This window comes from Acyrthosiphon pisum, chromosome X, assembly GCF_005508785.2.
Source record: "Acyrthosiphon pisum isolate AL4f chromosome X, pea_aphid_22Mar2018_4r6ur, whole genome shotgun sequence".
NCBI lineage: Eukaryota > Metazoa > Arthropoda > Insecta > Hemiptera > Aphididae > Acyrthosiphon > Acyrthosiphon pisum.
The window spans coordinates 9,784,540-9,802,842 of NC_042493.1; the positions used below are offsets into that span (position 1 = coordinate 9,784,540).

An 18,303-nucleotide genomic window follows, 5' to 3' on the forward strand; every position below is an offset into this window, starting at 1 on the left:
TGGTTGCCATAGGTGTCGCATAGTGCATTGTAATGCGGGCCGTTTTGAATATTATCTAATAAAATGTTGAAAATACGCTATAATAATTTCTAGTTAAATTGGCTTTTAATATTATATTTTACGTCATTACGTGGACTGGAACCTAACCTAAAAGAACTGGTCCTGGAACCGAAACCTTTAAAATATGTATTAAGAACCTGAAATTCAAAAGATAAATATATGAAGTTTTTATCTAGATTATGTATGTAGATTCTAGATATATTTATCTAGCTAAATTCTGTTATTCCGCAACATTGGTCATCGATTGTCATTCGTACCACTGTCGTAAATGGGAAATTAAAGTGTATGTAAGAACTAATAAATTCTATAGTTATAAATTATATTTTAACAACATGCCTAATAAATGTATGCTTTTGGTAAAAACGCATATTTTGTGTCCTTTCACAAAATGAAATTTAATCGCATAAGGAGGATCCTATTATACTTTTCATTTCTCAAATACCGTCACATTCCACAGATGGGTGTATCACCTATTGAATATTATTGTATTAAAATAGTCGTATAAATACGAATGTTAATTAATAGTAACGCCTTGACAAGTAATTAATAGTGATAACGTTTTGAGCCAGTTTTTGGAAAATGTTTTTTTTTTATTATATATCTAACTGGAACTGGAACAATATTCTACATGGTGAGCACTTTAATAATATATTGTGATATACAAGGACCGATGAGGATAACTCGTCGAGGTCAGTTCGACTTGTTAGTTTTTCTTAACTTTAACTACCAGTGAATACCACTACCGTAGGCAGTTATTGTTTAAATTTAATTATATTTAAAACAAAATTCTAATCAGCGCACTTAAAAAAATAGCAATAAACTCATTGAAAAAGTGTATAGGTATGTTTGAACATTTTTAAGAATATTATTATCCCGGTTTATTTTTAAAAATATATCATAAATCATTATTACATTCAACTCATACTGACATAAAAATTCACTTATTGTAAAGTAAAAATAATTTTTTTTTGTATTAGAAATAAATATTTATAATTATAAATTATAATTATACAATATGTTATACCATATTGTATATATATAAATCTCGAGTCACATGTTTGTCCGGGATAAACCCCCAAACTACTGGACCGATCTTGATGAACATTTTACACTCTGTGTAATTTGGTCAAACTTAAAAGATAGGCTAATTTAAAAAGGGAGAGGACCAACCCCGGAAGGTGTTCAAACGGGAATTTTGAGATTTCAGATGGAAATTTTTTTTTATAAATGGTTGCCATGAATGACGTCGTATAAAATGATACATTCTAGAAATGTCAATCCAGAATTATAGTGAATCGTTTTCATTCGTTGCCACGATAACAAACAAACCACTAATTATATACATAGAAGATTTGTTATTTTACGTATACAATATATTCAATCAGTATTATTATTATGCGTCTATAAGCAATGATGGGTTTTTAAGCCATATAATAATAATTATAATTAGGATAGGGTTTTGTATAAATTGATTATATTAATCCACCGTAGGTGGAATTAAGTGAAAACGACAAATTTGGTATAACGTTGATACTTAAGAGTTAAATAATACACTTAGGTACAACTGCTGCGAATCAAAATGTTCACATTATGATTCCTCATACATTTGTCTACTTTTATCGTGAAATAAATGTTTACTGGAATATCAAATTAAATTTTTATGGGTTTGAAGTTAAATTTTTTACAACATTGGATATATTATAGTATCGATGAGTCATGCATATTGAATATATATAATATATAAAATATATAAACGGTGTCGTTAATTTAATTTCCTTTAAAAAACTCAAAACTCTGCACATTCTTGGGCGTACAATATCGCATTTGTCATCTCTTATATAATGCTGCTTACGTCGCTTACATTGTGTCTTAAGAATTTAATGGTATAAAATTCCCATCCTTACTATAACATCGCATTTTTTTGGGTGTGTCACCAATGTTTAAACACATTAAACAAATGATTAACGTATAAAATACATGTATGTTTTATTATATATGAAATATCCATTAGGACTGATCATGATTCAAGGTTTGTTAATGTTCAGTCATTTATGTACACTAAAGATATTTAAAAAATGTAGTAATATCCAAACAACATTTCGACAAAAACACCGTCACCACAACGTCAATGCAATCATGGCAGATATATATTATTATGTCTGCTGCGGCACTATCTGGTTAAAAAGCATACTGGCGCTGCCCCGACACATTTACGATACCTACACATATATATTAATATATTATATACAGTAGTCACTCGATAATTCGAAATTCAGGGGACCGAGTTAAAAATTCGATTTATAGAGGTTTTCGATTTACCGAGTGTTCGAATAATCGAGGGAAAAAAATTAATTCGAATTAAAGAGAGGTGGAAAATTGTACATAATGTATCACGTTTATTTTGACATTTACTTATTATAAATATTATTATGTATATTTTAAAATTATTATTTCCTCGTCAGTATGAACGTACATATAATCGTGTTTAAAGAAATTCGAATTATAGAGATTCGTGAAAAAAAAATTCGAATTGTAGAGTGTGCCTCACCGACAGACATTTCGAATTATCGAGGAGACCGGAATACATGTATTTTTTTCTAATTATAGAGGTTTTCTCAGGGGACTTAGCATTTAGTTCGATTTATGGAGTTTTTCGAATTTTATGGAGTGACTACTGTATATATATATGTATTTATAAAATCATATCTATACACACAAGAATGATGCTTTCCTTATGTAGGTACATACCTATATATAATTACCCATACTTATACAAAACGTAAACCTAATCGACGACCAATTATTGCCCCTGTAACAGTTTTAGTTCTTACACACTTTTCTCTAATAATACACCTCATCGTTAGACCAACCATTGAGTCATCAATATGTTTCTCTAACAGTGCACCTAACAATAGATCTATACCGTTCCAAGTTTTGTATCGCCTCCATAATCTATTAGCTGACTAAATATATCATGTAGAAAGAGTGTAATCAGTACATATTTAGGTGAATTGTTATTTAAAATTTTAAAATTTTTTTTAACGGACCTGCACTTGACCTGTTATTTTGCTCAAAAATATGCCCACAGTACGGTTTTAATATTTATTTATCAATAACTTTTAAGTGAAGTAAGTACAATATTCAATAGTATATTAGTATTTCATTTAAAAGAAAAAATATTTTAATTTGGTATCTGCTGCTAAATACTTACCTACTGAATGTTTTTATTTTTTTTTAAATATCTTAATAGTTGGCTATTAAAAATAATAAATAAAAGTTCAAAAACACATTTTTATATTTTTTGTTATATATTTATTGATAATATAGATTGCTGTTAAATATATCAGATATTGGGTACAGTATGTCATCACCGTCTGTAGTTTACTTGAACCTAATTTTTCACTAAAACGAGTACGAAAGCACTATTATAAATAAACAAAATAGGAAATATAATAATATATTTGTGACAGAACACGGAGAGTAAAAATGCAAAATAAATAACAAATTACTCTCTTCAGCAATTGTTTGCCATTATCTAATTTACGTTTCATGAATATTGAAAGGGCTTATAAAATAATTTTAATATCACTTTATTGGTATTCCCTAGTTAGCCCTTTCTCTCATTTTTTTTAGTTGCCCAACGCCAACGATCCAGCACCCAGACGTCCCATAAGAAGCATAGTTTTAAAAAAAAGTATGGTAGGTACATTATGTTATGACTAGGGACCGGATTTATATACAAATGCATATACGTATTGGAATAAGCTTTTTGAAATCTGATGAGAATTGTCTCCGATTTAGATCATTCTTATAAAAATAACAAGAACTGTATTTTGCATAGGTACTTTGCATATTTCAACGTTTTTACCTATTAAATACATATTTAATGCATATTTGTAGGTTTATAGTGCATATATTTGTTTTTTGTCGTATTTTCACGTCCACAGCCATATAATATCAATAATATTACGACCAGTCATTATTACCAAAAAAAAGATGATATACACATGTATATATTATTATAATATTAATATAAATAAATTCGTTGTTCCTATAATAGAGTTCACTTGAACTTCGACGGAAGCTGATCAAGGCTAATATTTTATAGATTGAAGATAAATAACGTTAAATGGTGAAAAATTTAGTTAAGATGACAAAAATATACTTTTTTACACTATTAAAACCCTTATATACCTCTTTTATTACTCAATTAATTAATACTTATTTTTCAATAATTTTAAATAAAATGATTTCGATTCAATTTTAGGTGGATATTTAAAAATAAGTGCATATTTTGTAGCATATTAGAACATTTTTAGAAGCATATTTTGTGGTCTTTTTGTGCATATAAATCCGGTCTCTAGTTATGACTACCTATGAGCGAAAGAAATATTACCATTTTTGCAGACTGTAAATAGCAAACTTTTATAAGGCAAAGTCGCATTTCCCAAAGAGGAGCGTTTCAAGTTGTTACAAGAACTGTCAGTATTACGATGAATAAAGTACTTCTAAATGCACGAAATGTCGAAATACTCTTCTGGTGAACTTATCTCAATGTGGCCCTGGTTAGTTTCATATTCGGTAAGTCTTTGCCCTTTGGCATATTGTATATTACTTAACCAATGCCTGAAATAATAATTTATATTATATGTATATTTATAAGTGTTGTATGGTTCTACTTTAGACAATATTATGTAGGTATTCTTTAAACTGCGTGTAACTTCAATAATAATTTCAGTATTCCGAGATCCTGAATGTCTGTCTTTGGAAGGCTGATAATCAATTAGTTGTCCATGCAATGAACTTCCAAGTGTTAAAAGATTAATTTCCGATAACATATCCTGCGAAGAATACCATTTTCCAATTGTTTTTACGATTTTTTTAATTTCTTCATTTACTTCACGTATAATAAGCTTTAGATACTAGTTTGTTGAGTTTATCTTCAAAGCTATACAATAAGCACAGTTTATGTCATTTAATCATTGCAACCAATGCGTTTTAAAAATATCTAAACTAATGCATAAGCTATTAATAATACCTTGTTCTTCCAAAACAAGAATATAACGATCTTGAGACTCACAAGGATCTTTTAACCATCTACAACATGATGGTAAGAATACCACCACACAAATCAATTTGTCGTATAATTATCGGGGTACTTATTCTGTTAATTATAAACTGTAATAATTTTACAAAATGTATAATTATTAAATATAACTGTAACTTAATTTATATTGCTTTTTTAAAGTTATAATATTGATTGCATTAAAATATATTTACATAATTAAGTACTTCCCTTAAAATTATGCAATATCCGTTATTATATCTTAAATATTTTAATCGTACATATTTTGTACATTTTAAGTTACCTATATATTTATATTATAGCTAGATAGGTTAGGTACCAAATAAAAATACATGTTATAATTTTATTCTTCAACCTACTTTTTTTTTTTCGTGGGCAGGGATGGTAATATTTATTCCCATTGCTGCCTCCTTGTCCATATCATTTATTTGCATAAACGAAAACATATTAACAATTACAGTAATATACAAGTTTGACGTCACCGATAGCAACGCTTCCATATAAAATTGGGGGCTTCTAACCACCTGATTGGCCTGCGGCCCATATTAAATAAACTTAACTAATATATAACATCTTCAAACTTCTAACGGCCTCTCTTCAAATGTTCCTTCTTTTTCATTACACGTTCCACCGTTCCTTTGAATTCTTCTTTCATCCTCTCGAGGATCCTAGTTCTCAGCGCATTCCCAGTTGGCAACTCCTCCATTAGTGGTCCACATAGCAGCTCCTGGACATCTCTAGGTTGAGGATGTCTCCCCAGCAGGCGCACCAACTCCGTTCTATCTCCATCCCAGTATGAACATTCAAATATGGTGTGTTCAGCAGTATCTTTGATCACCGGGCAAGGCACACGGGACGATTTTCTTTAACCACAGATATTTTTGGAAACATCCGTGGTTAGTCAATGCCATTTCGAAGCACACTGACTTTGGTTACAATAAAACTTTTGGACATTTTTTTCCTCAGGCCGAGCTTATGATTGCCCACGTACGAGTGTAATTTTTTTCGTATGGGAACTTACGTACGTGTGTATTTTTTTCGTGAGGGAACTTTCATATGTACTCACTTACCTGCTATTTTTTGTGTGGGAACTTACTAAGTCCCGTAAATTGCGCCCACATTGATCAGGTAGAAAAAAATACTAGTAGTGTTTATAATCAATGGTGGGACTGATTAATTTTTCTTATAATTAAATCTTATACTATAAAACATGTTTGAGTATATTCAAGCTAATAACAATTGTTCGCGCCGAGCAATTATAGCTTATCGCGCGACCGTAATCGTCACGGCGGCGACGTCTACTCCTCGTCTATCCACCACTCCGTTCTCTAACCTGTGTATATGATTGTAATTGTTATTAAATCAGGGGTATGAAACTCCGTGAATTGGCCGAATCGGGCGATTGTAACCTTGAACACGGCGTGGCATACGTAATCTATGATAAAAGTAAACAGTGGAAACAACCCGACCCCTCGCAGAATACCCTGCCTATTAGGCGGAAACGGTTTTTCAATACGGGTATAACATCATGTCAGTGTTACGGAAACAGTTTCATTGTTCGGACTTCAGATCATAGGTAAACACTTCACCCATCAGCTGATCGAGTTTCGCTTCTATATTGTTCCATGATTAAATGTATGCTCTTTGTTTTTGTCTTCGGTGTGATTTATTGCTCGTTCATTGGCCTCGCGATATCGTTGTTATTGTTTTGGTTTTCGTGATATCATGTTTGTTGCGGCCAACGCCCTTGTTTTGTAAACACATATTTTGTTCTCTTTTTTATATCTCTCGTAACCACGAACTACTACATGTAGTAGTTCGTGCTCGTAACACACCCGTACTAATTTTTGTGTTGTTGCTTTTTTTGCTTATCTATTAAATTATTATTGATGTTTCACATCCACAATTGTGTGGATTAAAACTATCAAGATTTTCAAGGAAGAAATTTTAGTTCAAGAGCGTTCAAGAAGTTACATGTGCAATATACAAGCGATACGTATCGGACTCAGACTTCGATACGAGCCGGTACGTAACTATTCCATACCGATACTTACTATTCCATACCGATACGTATCAAATTTTTCTTCTTGAAAATCTTCTATTATTATTATTATTGTTACCAGAGAGTCGTCGGATCATTGTGATCCAACAATTATTATTATTTTATTGCCATTGTGATAGCTGTCAGTCTGTTATTGTACCGGACAGTACAATTTCGTATTTCAAAATAAATATTCATCATTACCAGCAATATCCGTGAGTTATTCTTAATTAATTATTAACATTTGGCTGTTTGCAGGAAAGTGTCCGATTTCGAAATTGGTGATCGAGGTCTTGCGTAAGTCCGCCAGCCATTCAAACGAATGGTGTGTGAGGCCGCCTTCGGTGTCCCAGGGCGTCGGGTCGACCATCTGAGGGACGATCATTATAGCAGTCTGCCGTAATTTTAAGTTAACGTTAAGTCCCCGATCTGTGTGAGCTCTGTGGTCATTGCACCACACCGATTCGACCACAGAGACCCCCCCCTCGATAACTAAACTGTACTTCCTTCTTCCCATGTATTACGTTCGTCCCCGCCATAGATTTCGTCGTCGTGAAATTGGTTGCCTATCGTCATCTTGGTGAAGCGTAAATTGGGTTGCCTATTCAAAATAATAGTAGGCGTCTTCGGACGGTTCTCAAAATTGGTATTCCGCTCTCGGTTCGCACCGAGTGGTCCTTCGGTCTGTGCCCCCCTTTGCCGGGCGTTTACAACAATGATTAAGCTAGGTATGTATAATATTGCTACTGTTTTGATTTTCGTCGATAACAACCCGTTTCTTAAGAAAACCACTCATCCACATGGGTTGCAATTTGCGTACTATTGGGACAATATTATTATGATTATTTATAGATTAAGTAATATTCAGAAATCATAATACATAAATTGCTGGGCCCAGTGCGGCCTGCCCTCCCCTCCACTCTTGGGCGGGTACAGTTGCGGATAATGACGGCGGTACATGACGTATAATACGTTAATGCCTTTCGCTGTGGCTCATATAAAAAGGAACGCAGAGTTCAGATCACCATTCGTGTGTAGACCAGGCTTCTGATTTTATTCCGTCCGTTAAAATCCGTATTTTTACTTGCTCACTTAAGCTTATTTTCCGAATAACCTAACCGACAACACGATGGAATATAATGCAGCAAATGCATTAACTTTGTTTGTCATCATCTCCTCCGTAATGGCAGACTCCGGTTTAATAGAAGAAATTAAACGAGCCGGTATCTATAATATTATGTTTAAAAGTTGTATTATGGTTTTATGTATTATTTATCTATATAATTTATATGGAAATATGAATTCAAAAGATCTTAGTTCGGGGTTGATAATTCAAAAAAATAATCATATACCGCTACTCATAATTATTATTATAATTTTTTATTATAAGTCACTTATTTTATGGTTATAATATTTACTAAAACATAGGGCTTGAAACCGATTTAAAAATGTCGGTTTTGGTTTCGATTTTGTATACTAGTTTCCATTTGTTTTCGGTTTCGGTTTAGAATTTAATACTGGTTTAAATTTTTTTCCTGTTTCGTTTTTGATTTTGTATTCAGTTTTCAAGTTTTTCAACGGTTTATGCCAGTTTCTTAAATCGGTTTCAAGCTCTAGACTATTTACGTTTATTTCTAACGTAATATTTATAAGAAAATAAGAAAAATATGGACATTTTGAGAAAAACAATTTTTGTTGTGAATTTGAGGGGAGAAAATAACCTTTTTTCTGGTTGTTTTTTTTTGTATCATTTTAATGTCTTTTGAGTGCTTATTTATATGAATTTAGAAGCTTCTAAGTCTCGAAAACAGGCCATCACCAAATTCCCCACATTTTTAATTAATATAATTATGAACCGATATACAATTTCACCTAAATTTAAAAGCCCAAGAATATGAAAAATCTATTTCAATTAGTACAATGCTACAATTTAATCAAAATTTTCAATTGCGTAATCAAAACATGTTATATGAATAAAGATATAAATATTATTCAAAATATAAGAATATTATAATCTCCAATAACCATAGACGTACAACATTAGTAAAATTAAATAATGGAACTATTATTTTTTATTTTTATTTTTTTTGTCTTTTTCTGGGCCATTTAGGCCCATTGCCGCTTCCACTATCTCCCTCCGCACTTCTCTGTGCTCTACATTCATAACTCCCAACATTCTGAGGTCTTCCTTGACTCAGTCCTCTCATCGTTGCCTAGGCTTTCCTCTCGGTAAATTTTTGTTCGGCTTCCATTTCATGATGGTCAATATAAGTTGGCCTTCTGCTCTTCATACATGTCCGGGCCATCTTATTCTCTGCTTAAAGTTCCGAACTCTTTCAAATGACATTACTTTTACATATATAACGTTTTATGGATGTTCCCTCCTAGATACAATCATGAATTTGGTTTTGTTTTCATTAATGATAAGTCCAATCTTACCCGCTTCCTCACTTAAAATGTCGGTTGTTCAAAGAATCTTTTTTCATATGCAATAATTTATCATTGTATTCAAATATAACACATCCATTACAACTACTGTACAGCAAAGCGGTACCCACTTGTCCACCTTTTTTTATATATTGGGAACAGTACTGAGACCTGCCATGGTTTTGGTATCGTTTATTCTCGCCATATTTTATTTATTAACTTTTTAATACTACTAAGAGTATAATATGCTTATAATGTAATACGGCATTTGTATTTTTGTGTGTTTCAGTTCTGGATAGTCTCACTGTATGTCCTCCATTTGGAAAAAAAGCAAAATTTGAGGTAGAAACTATACAAACTGTCACTGATGTACGGATGTGCCTATATGGGAAATGAAAGTCTACTAAGTACTGCTCCATTGTTCCATTTGTGGTTGGAGCGTCCCGAGAAATCATTTGGACACGGACATTGCGACAACACGAAGAGTACGTATAACGAAACTTTATTGCACAGCAGGGGGGAGGGTAAGCACTGTGGTTACAGTAAAGCTCTCTACCGCTAATCCTATGAGCATATATCGTATATTATAATATATAAGTATATGTAATACTTGTATATACAGAAATACTCTATTAACGGACATTACCTTTTAATGTCACTCCATGTTATATAGATGATCAGGTATGTTGTGGCAGTTTTCAGAGTAGGTACTATACTATTAATAATTAATATTAAAAAACCATATTATACATTATACACGAAATGCAATAATTATACTTCATATATTTAATATTGATATTGTATATTATATTATTGTATGTTATGTACAATATAATGTATATATTGTATGTTTTTTACATGACCGTGTTTTGGGGGGTGGGGGGGGGGGCTTTAGCTCCGGGGCTATACAGCTTTTTGAAACTTTGGATTACATGGCTCAATATAAAAATCAAAATAAAATCAACTGTGTTATTAATTATTGTTATTCTTTAATCAATAGTATGTTTGTATGATAACATTATGAAATTGACATCTACTATATTAATATTAGTACATAATATATATTATAGAGTGTAGTATAAATTTAGGTATTATAATTTATAACTATTGTGCAAAATAACAGGTGTATACGCTAACGCACACGTGCTCATTAAAATAGCACTAAATATTACATGTGTCAACAAATAATATTCCGGATCAAAAACATATTATATGACACTCATGTATATTTTTTCTGTTGTATGCTCTATGCCTCTATCAGATATGGACTACTTCATGTTTGAGTGTTTGTCGAAACATGGCAGGCCGACCAATAAAGACGAATCTGAAATGGGCTGGCGATATATATCATTACTGGAACATACTGCAGAGTCATTGCAAAGTAAAACCAAAACACGTACCCACAGATGTGCAGTAAGTATACCATGTTTACCTACGTGTTATTTGATATTGTATATTATTGTTGGAGGTGAACTCGTACAACCAATTTGATTATTCATTCAGTGCCTGGGGTGAGAGGGAGACACTGGTGATTAAAGTTCATTCTTATATACATCATACATTCATACGACATACCTATTATAGGTTTTTCATTTTTACGCGGGTGGTTGGTGATACAATAGATACTTACTATTGGTGTACTTCATTATATAAAAAAATGTATTCTCAAGGAATAGGTTATTGTAATAATTACAAAAGAATAATAATAGGTCTAACTCGTAAATATTATAAACAATAACTATATATGACACACCCTCCTCAGCATAGTCGAACTTATAATTTTGCATACATAGTCAAATTATTGAGGCCCTGATGTTGTATAAATATACTTTCACTGATTGAAAGAGCACGAATTCTCTCAACTTTGGATTACAACCTAAATGATATAACGCTACATCATATTATCGGACCTATAAAAGACCTTGGAATACTTTCCGATCCTAAACTAAAATGTAAATATCATATCAACGACATTATGAACAGATTAAATAAGATCCTTGGCTTTCTTCGTCAAAATTGTGCAGATTTCTATGACACTTTAGCTTTAAAGTATTTTTGCATGGAGATGTTGCGTGAATTTCGGTTTACTTATATTTATATATTATACATATAAATTAGTTATAGTTAATTAATTTTCTTTCTCTCTATCTTTGTCTTTTTCTGTTCTGCCCACAGTTATACGATGTGTTCGACGAAGACGATAGGAAGATTAGAATAATACGGATGGTAATTAGCAAGCCGGTAATAGGAGAGGAATTTAATGTAAGCCAGTGTAATGGGCTATCGGATCTTTTATCACAGGAATTACTGCCATTAATCCCCGAGGGACATCGATATTGGCTTGACGGATCATTGTACATCTATTTATTAGGAAGAAAGGCCAAAATATTTTACACTGCTACAAAAAACCCGAAATTTCCTGTTATTGATCGTCCAACTACTACCACCACCAGTCTTCCATCAACAACTACTACCACCAGACATCCCACTACAACAGGGGTCGGCATACGTTTGAACCACGCGGTCCGTATTCTTTTTTCAAATCTTCGTCAAGGGCCACATTAAAAAAAAATTTACATAATATGATATAAAATATAATACTAATAATTGTATTGTTATTATATTTGATTATTTTACATAGAAATATGAGTGTACAAAAATACAAATGTTACTAGAAAAAAATTGCTTTTAAGAACGGCTACATAAAAAAAAATTACATATTATGATATAATACTTATAATTGTATTTCCATTATATTTGATTATTTTACATAGAAATATGAGTGTAATAAAATAAAAATGTTACTGGAAAAAATTGTAAATTTGTAATTAATGAGATTTCTGTGCCTGCAGTTTATTAGTTAAAATTTCGATATCAGCTTGCAGACTTGTTGTTGAGACTCATAACACAGCGCGTAAATGTTCATTACTAAGGCGTTAAGAGTGGTTATTTTTTCTGTAATTCACAATAGAAAGTGTCTGCTCACATATATATGTACTTGCAAACGCCGCTATAAGTTTTTGTGCGAATTATCTGATTCCTGGGAATATAGATATATTATAATACTATGCCCATTTTATAATGTTTAATCAATTACCTATATCAACAACCCAAGCCTGCTTTTGAAATACTGACAACACTAGTAAGTAGTAAGTACTAAGTACCTCTTAAATATTGAATGCAATTATTTTTCTAATTATTTTAACTTGTTAAAGAAAATGTTTGCGCTATATTATAACACAAAGATGCTATCCCATAAGTTTTTGAAAATTTCAAGTAGGGGCGTCATTTAGGGGGGCAGGGTGTGCAATGGCACCACTAACTTAAAAAATGTTAACAATTGGCCTGCCATTAATACTCCAATGCGTCGTCAAAATTAACTTATACATGTTTTCATATATAGATAATATAAAATATATATATTTTAAGTTTTTGTATATGTACAGTAATGACATTAGCTGGTTGCTTTAACTGCTTATAAGCTTTTAATTCTTTGAATTGCTAGCTATTTAAAAGTTACATTAGTCGTTAGGTATGAGTTTTAATTAGAATTATAAAAGGGAAGGAAAAAATATTTACATAGGTTTGCATAGGTTTCCTACATTTATATATATATAAATATATATTTTTTTTAATGGCCTGGTGAAATGTCAAAATTGGCCTGCCTAAAAGTTTGCACACCCAGAAAAAAAACTGAAATGACTCCCCTGATTTCAAGCCAATTGCAGTTATGCAAAAAATGAATGTATTAATAAAAATTTGTTTGAGGTAATATTGTTTATGCAATTATAAAGGTACGGTTTTTTATTTCCAATATATAAAAGATTACACAGTTTAACCATATAACACAAATACACAATACAATTAGGTATATAAAATAGTGGCATAAAGGGGTTCTTATTAGGTAAATGTTTTTATCAACAAAGTTCAATATGTTACACACAATAATTATCCAGTAAACTTGAACTTCCCAGTTAAAAATATTAATCTGAAATGGTAATAGTAATTCTCCAAAATTACATTGTGATGAGAATGAAGCAATATAACACTGTTATAATAATTAAATACTTAATAGAGAATTAAAGTATAAAAAATAGTTGAAACTTCAGCTTACAGTCAATAACTATATTGTATCTAAAATTAATAAATAAAATAATACTAAAATTATGTTAATTAACTACATAAATATGCATTCTATGTAATATTGTCTTTAATAAAATTTTAGGCTTGTTATGTAGGTAGTGTATAACAGTGACATTGTAAACATTTTATCCATAAGGGCAGATATTGAAACTACCCACACATACATACAATTTAACCCTGTCATAATTCTTATAATAAAATAAATATTGATATAATTTTAAAATATTAATTTAAACTAGGACATTAGTCATATATAGTGTATACAGAACAAGATTATTGAATTATTTTATTTAATTATGCTAATAATACATTATTAACAAATATCACTGCTAAGTATCAATCCATTGAAAAATTAAGATTCATAATTGAATACTTTATGGGTGGGTGTTTGATCTTTGATTCATTTGCCTACATTTTTTTACTTTGGTGCCACTCATAGGCGCAAATAGACAAATTATTTTGGGGGGACTAAAGCCCCCTATAATATTTTGTAAAAATTATATATGCTCAGTACTAATTATACTGACTTTTAAACTGGGGGGGAATTGAGAGAAATATGGGGGGGACTAAGTCCCCCCAAGCCCCCACCTATTTGCGCCAATGGTGCCACTGCCACTCATGTTAGTAATTATTTTAACAACCAGGATTCAAATCTGAAACTGCTAAGATATTATCAAATATAAATAAAATACTAATGTAAACCCTGGCAATATGGGTACTGCTATCTTCTAAGTGGCATAATTTATAATATGAAACAAGATATTATATGCAACCATATGATAGATGAATATATATTTTAGACTACTTTTGTAATTTATGGATTATTTATTACTTCACAACACAAAGTGGAATAAGTAAATAGTATTTTATCAACACATTTTAAATAAATAAATTGCATTATAAACATATTTTTACTCTTATTATAGTGAGAAAAAATAGAATGATACATATTACGTATGAAAAATACAAATCAGATAAATAAAAACAATTAATGTTTCAAAATATAAGCCATAAATATAAAAAACTCGACGTCTCAGTTCAAAACTTTAACTTAACCTAACATCTTTATTTTAGTATTTTCTATGACATAAACCGGTATCGCGCAATAATTGTTACGAAATTTCATGGATGAAAATATAAGTGGTTTTAAATTTAAATAATTATTTAAGTACTAACTTAGTATTATTATAGGTATACAATATTCATAATATATTATAGGTTATTGCATGGAAAATATAAAGATTCTAATTTTTGAGCGTAGCCAGAAAAACAATTATAAAGTTCTTTGTAACGCATAAGAACACTTTTTTATAAAATTGTAAAAACCACCACATCCCCTCATGTATAAATGCTCCTGTATAGGTACATGTAGCCAATATTATATACACAATCAAATACAAGAATATCTGAACACAGTGAAAAATCAACATATTGAATGAAAGCCTGAAACTACCGAGTTCATAGGTTTACAACCTTGACTTATGAGATGGAATAAAACTAGCTGAGATGTAGGTTGGTATTTACGGTTAAATATTGAATTAATAGTGTTGTGTCATCAAGTTGAAGAAGCGGTTGATTGTTGGAATTAACTGTGAGTAAAATAATAAGCTTGAAAGTAGACATGGTTGGAAATAAAAGTAAAAAGTAATGATATATTTGAATTTATTAGTAGTTTTATATTTTTAGTTTTATTATTTCTGTAAAAATATTAGGAAAATGTAATAACTACCTACCACAGAATTACAGGAATGCTATACTTAGACCAAATTTTGAGCTTTAATTTATTGTTCTTCAAACAAATTTGTTTTTGGAAATGTATTAAGCAGAAACATAATTATAATATTTTCAGGAAGATAATAAAAGATAATTAACAGAATTTAACATATTTAGATTTCTTTTTTTCATGTATAGATAGAAAATAGGTATATTATTACAGTCTTAACTCTTAATAGTAATTAATAAATATAATAACAATAGTTCATAATGTATTGGGTGATCCATTTAACTTAAGAAACTTAATAGGTACCTATTCCATAAACTATTAACGTTTTTAAAAATATTTATATTATTATAAAACAATATTTCTCTAAATTAATTTTTTATAACAAAATGCATTTTAATTCTTTATTTTCAAGCAGTATATTATTTTTATTTTAAGTTTTAAAGGGTGGAGAGTACTCTTGCAAAAATGTTGGTGCACTATTCCACTCATAAAAACTTTAATTATTTATAATAAATAAACGGCTTATCCGTAATATGATTTATATAGATCTAAAAACTCCTAAGAATATTTTGATGCAGAATATAAAAATAACGAAATAATGAGTGTTTTACATTAATTTGATCACCTTATATAAAAGAAGATTAACAGCAATAATTTTTGTAATTGTTACACGTCAAGTTTGTTGTTTTATTAAAAAAAATTAATGCAACTTTCAATTTTAATAATGTTTATATTTGTCTCATAAAAAGTAATTAGACATGCACAAAAACAATATACTTTTAATAAGAAAAGAAACATATTTTATTAAATAAGCATTTGTGGTGTCATTTAAGACGTTTCTGAGACAAATGTTAAAATAACTTGGAATATTGTTCAAAACTAAGCACAATCTTACTCCAAAAGTTGTGTGATAATGAAAAATAAAAAATGTATGTATAAACTTTAGTCAATTCGTAAAACTACTATGCTGATTGCTGACATTAATATTCTAAAAAATGTGCTCCTAGTATAACATTTCTAAGATACTTGGTATCAATAATTTGTGGTAGATGGTTATCATAATTAAATTAAACATTTTATTTTTTTTTTAAGATATAATAATATATTTGGAATCCAAAAAATGCTTTGTATTATCATAATTTTTATACTGTGTTTCATCATTTCACCATCTTTTCATTACAAGATTATTGACACACACAGATATACAATATTTTGTATAAGTACTGTTTATGTGTTTAATTAAAACTGTATTTTGAATTGGAAAAAATAACACAGTATTTTCATTTAACATGGAACAATAGTAGTATTGATATATATTTAGACTTCCGTAAACAAAACAAAATATGTTCTTAAAATTTTAATATTGAAATCCTAAACAAATAATTAATCATGATAATAATAATACTTGAACAACATATGGAATGTTTCAGTGAAACAAAAATTAAAACCAAAATTAAATTTTTACACCTTTATATTTCTTATATGAAATTGTAAAAAAATACTATGACACACATATCATTCTTTGTTAGCTGTAGCTTTGAAATTTTTGTGCAGCTCTGGTTTGATGTCATAAACCAGTTCAAGAATTTGATCAATAACTGCCTGCTTGTTAACAATTACAGCCTTATTCATCTCTTCAATCTTTATTTTAGTGTCAGCATCTATTCTTGCAGCAACATCTTCGCGAAAACCCATGTGCTAGATTTGTAAATGAAAAAAATCATTGTTGAGTCCATATCTATTATATTATGCAATTAAATATTTACTTTAATTTCAAATTCCTTGAACTGATTTTCCCTTTCTTGTCTGTATTTTTCAATTTCATCTTGAGCTTCTTCTTTGGCCTGCTTTAAACGTCTTGCTTTACCTAGAAATAAGTATAAAATAATATTATGCCAACATCAAAATTGGGTGAGATACTCTAGCCTGGAGGGCAAATGTAAACTGGGCCCGCGGTTACCTTTTTTGTTGTAAGCTCGGCCCGGAAATTTTAGGTAATAAAATAGGTCGATTATAAACTCGGCCCGGAAATTTAAAATGATAAAAAAGGACGGTTGTAAACTCGGCCCCATAATTATTTTTACCAATAAAATATAATGAACGGAACAATTTTTTATTAACGAATAGTACCTATGTATCGGTGTGTATATATCGGTGAGTGAATAGGTACGTCAAACACATGGCTTTTTACTTAAAAAATTGATTTATATTATAATATAACCTTACATTATTTACTATTGCACTACAGTTTTAATTATATTTGTACACTTTTGTACACTTATAATTTTACATGGATACATTTTACTTATATTTTTTAATACTGAAATATATTACTTAATTTTTTTCACAATTTTAGTGAATTCTACATTTATATAACAAACTTCATACTATGAATAAAAAAATATGAAAATATTTTTGGAGGACAATGATTATCACCTCCACATGGTGTCCTCTAAATTGTTCTCAAAAATATTATACATATTATATTTTTATTTTTGAGTTTACACGTCAATCATTTTTACCTGTAAAAACACCGGGCCCAGTTTACACCTAAATTATTTTTACCTGAAAAAAACAGGGGCCAAGTTTACAATCGCCCAGCCCGGATTAAGACATTTTGAGGCCCAGGGGCCAAAGTTTAAAAAGAGGCCATGTACAAAAAAAAATAATAATGTATATATTATTTAATATTAGGTACCTGTCATAATAAATATAGATATTAGGTACATAGCAATAATAAAGAATAATGTATCACTTTATTTTTAAATTATAATTTACAAGCTTTTTTCCTAGCCAAGTGCTCATTAATTTTTTTTTTTTATG

At 30.0% G+C, this 18,303-nt stretch overlaps 2 protein-coding genes across 2 annotated transcripts; one reads left to right on the forward strand and one right to left on the reverse strand.

Annotated features, from left to right (window-relative positions):
• Positions 1-6,709: 6,709 nt before the first annotated feature.
• LOC100568581 lies at positions 6,710-12,421 on the forward strand. The gene is made up of 5 exons (XM_008180168.3): positions 6,710-7,171; positions 7,446-7,915; positions 9,904-10,099; positions 10,876-11,027; positions 11,790-12,421. Exons 3-5 carry the CDS (start codon positions 9,982-9,984, stop codon positions 12,177-12,179), a joined length of 660 nt encoding a protein of 219 aa, XP_008178390.1. The 5' UTR covers positions 6,710-7,171; positions 7,446-7,915; positions 9,904-9,981; the 3' UTR covers positions 12,180-12,421.
• A 4,512-nt stretch (positions 12,422-16,933) lies between these two features.
• LOC115033272 (V-type proton ATPase subunit G-like) lies at positions 16,934-17,378 on the reverse strand. Its single transcript, XM_029485561.1, has 2 exons — positions 17,247-17,378; positions 16,934-17,178 (listed from the first exon to the last, which is right to left on the reverse strand). The coding sequence occupies exon 2, from the start codon at positions 17,173-17,175 to the stop codon at positions 16,996-16,998; it is 180 nt and encodes a 59-aa protein (XP_029341421.1). The 5' UTR covers positions 17,176-17,178; positions 17,247-17,378; the 3' UTR covers positions 16,934-16,995.
• Positions 17,379-18,303: the final 925 nt, after the last annotated feature.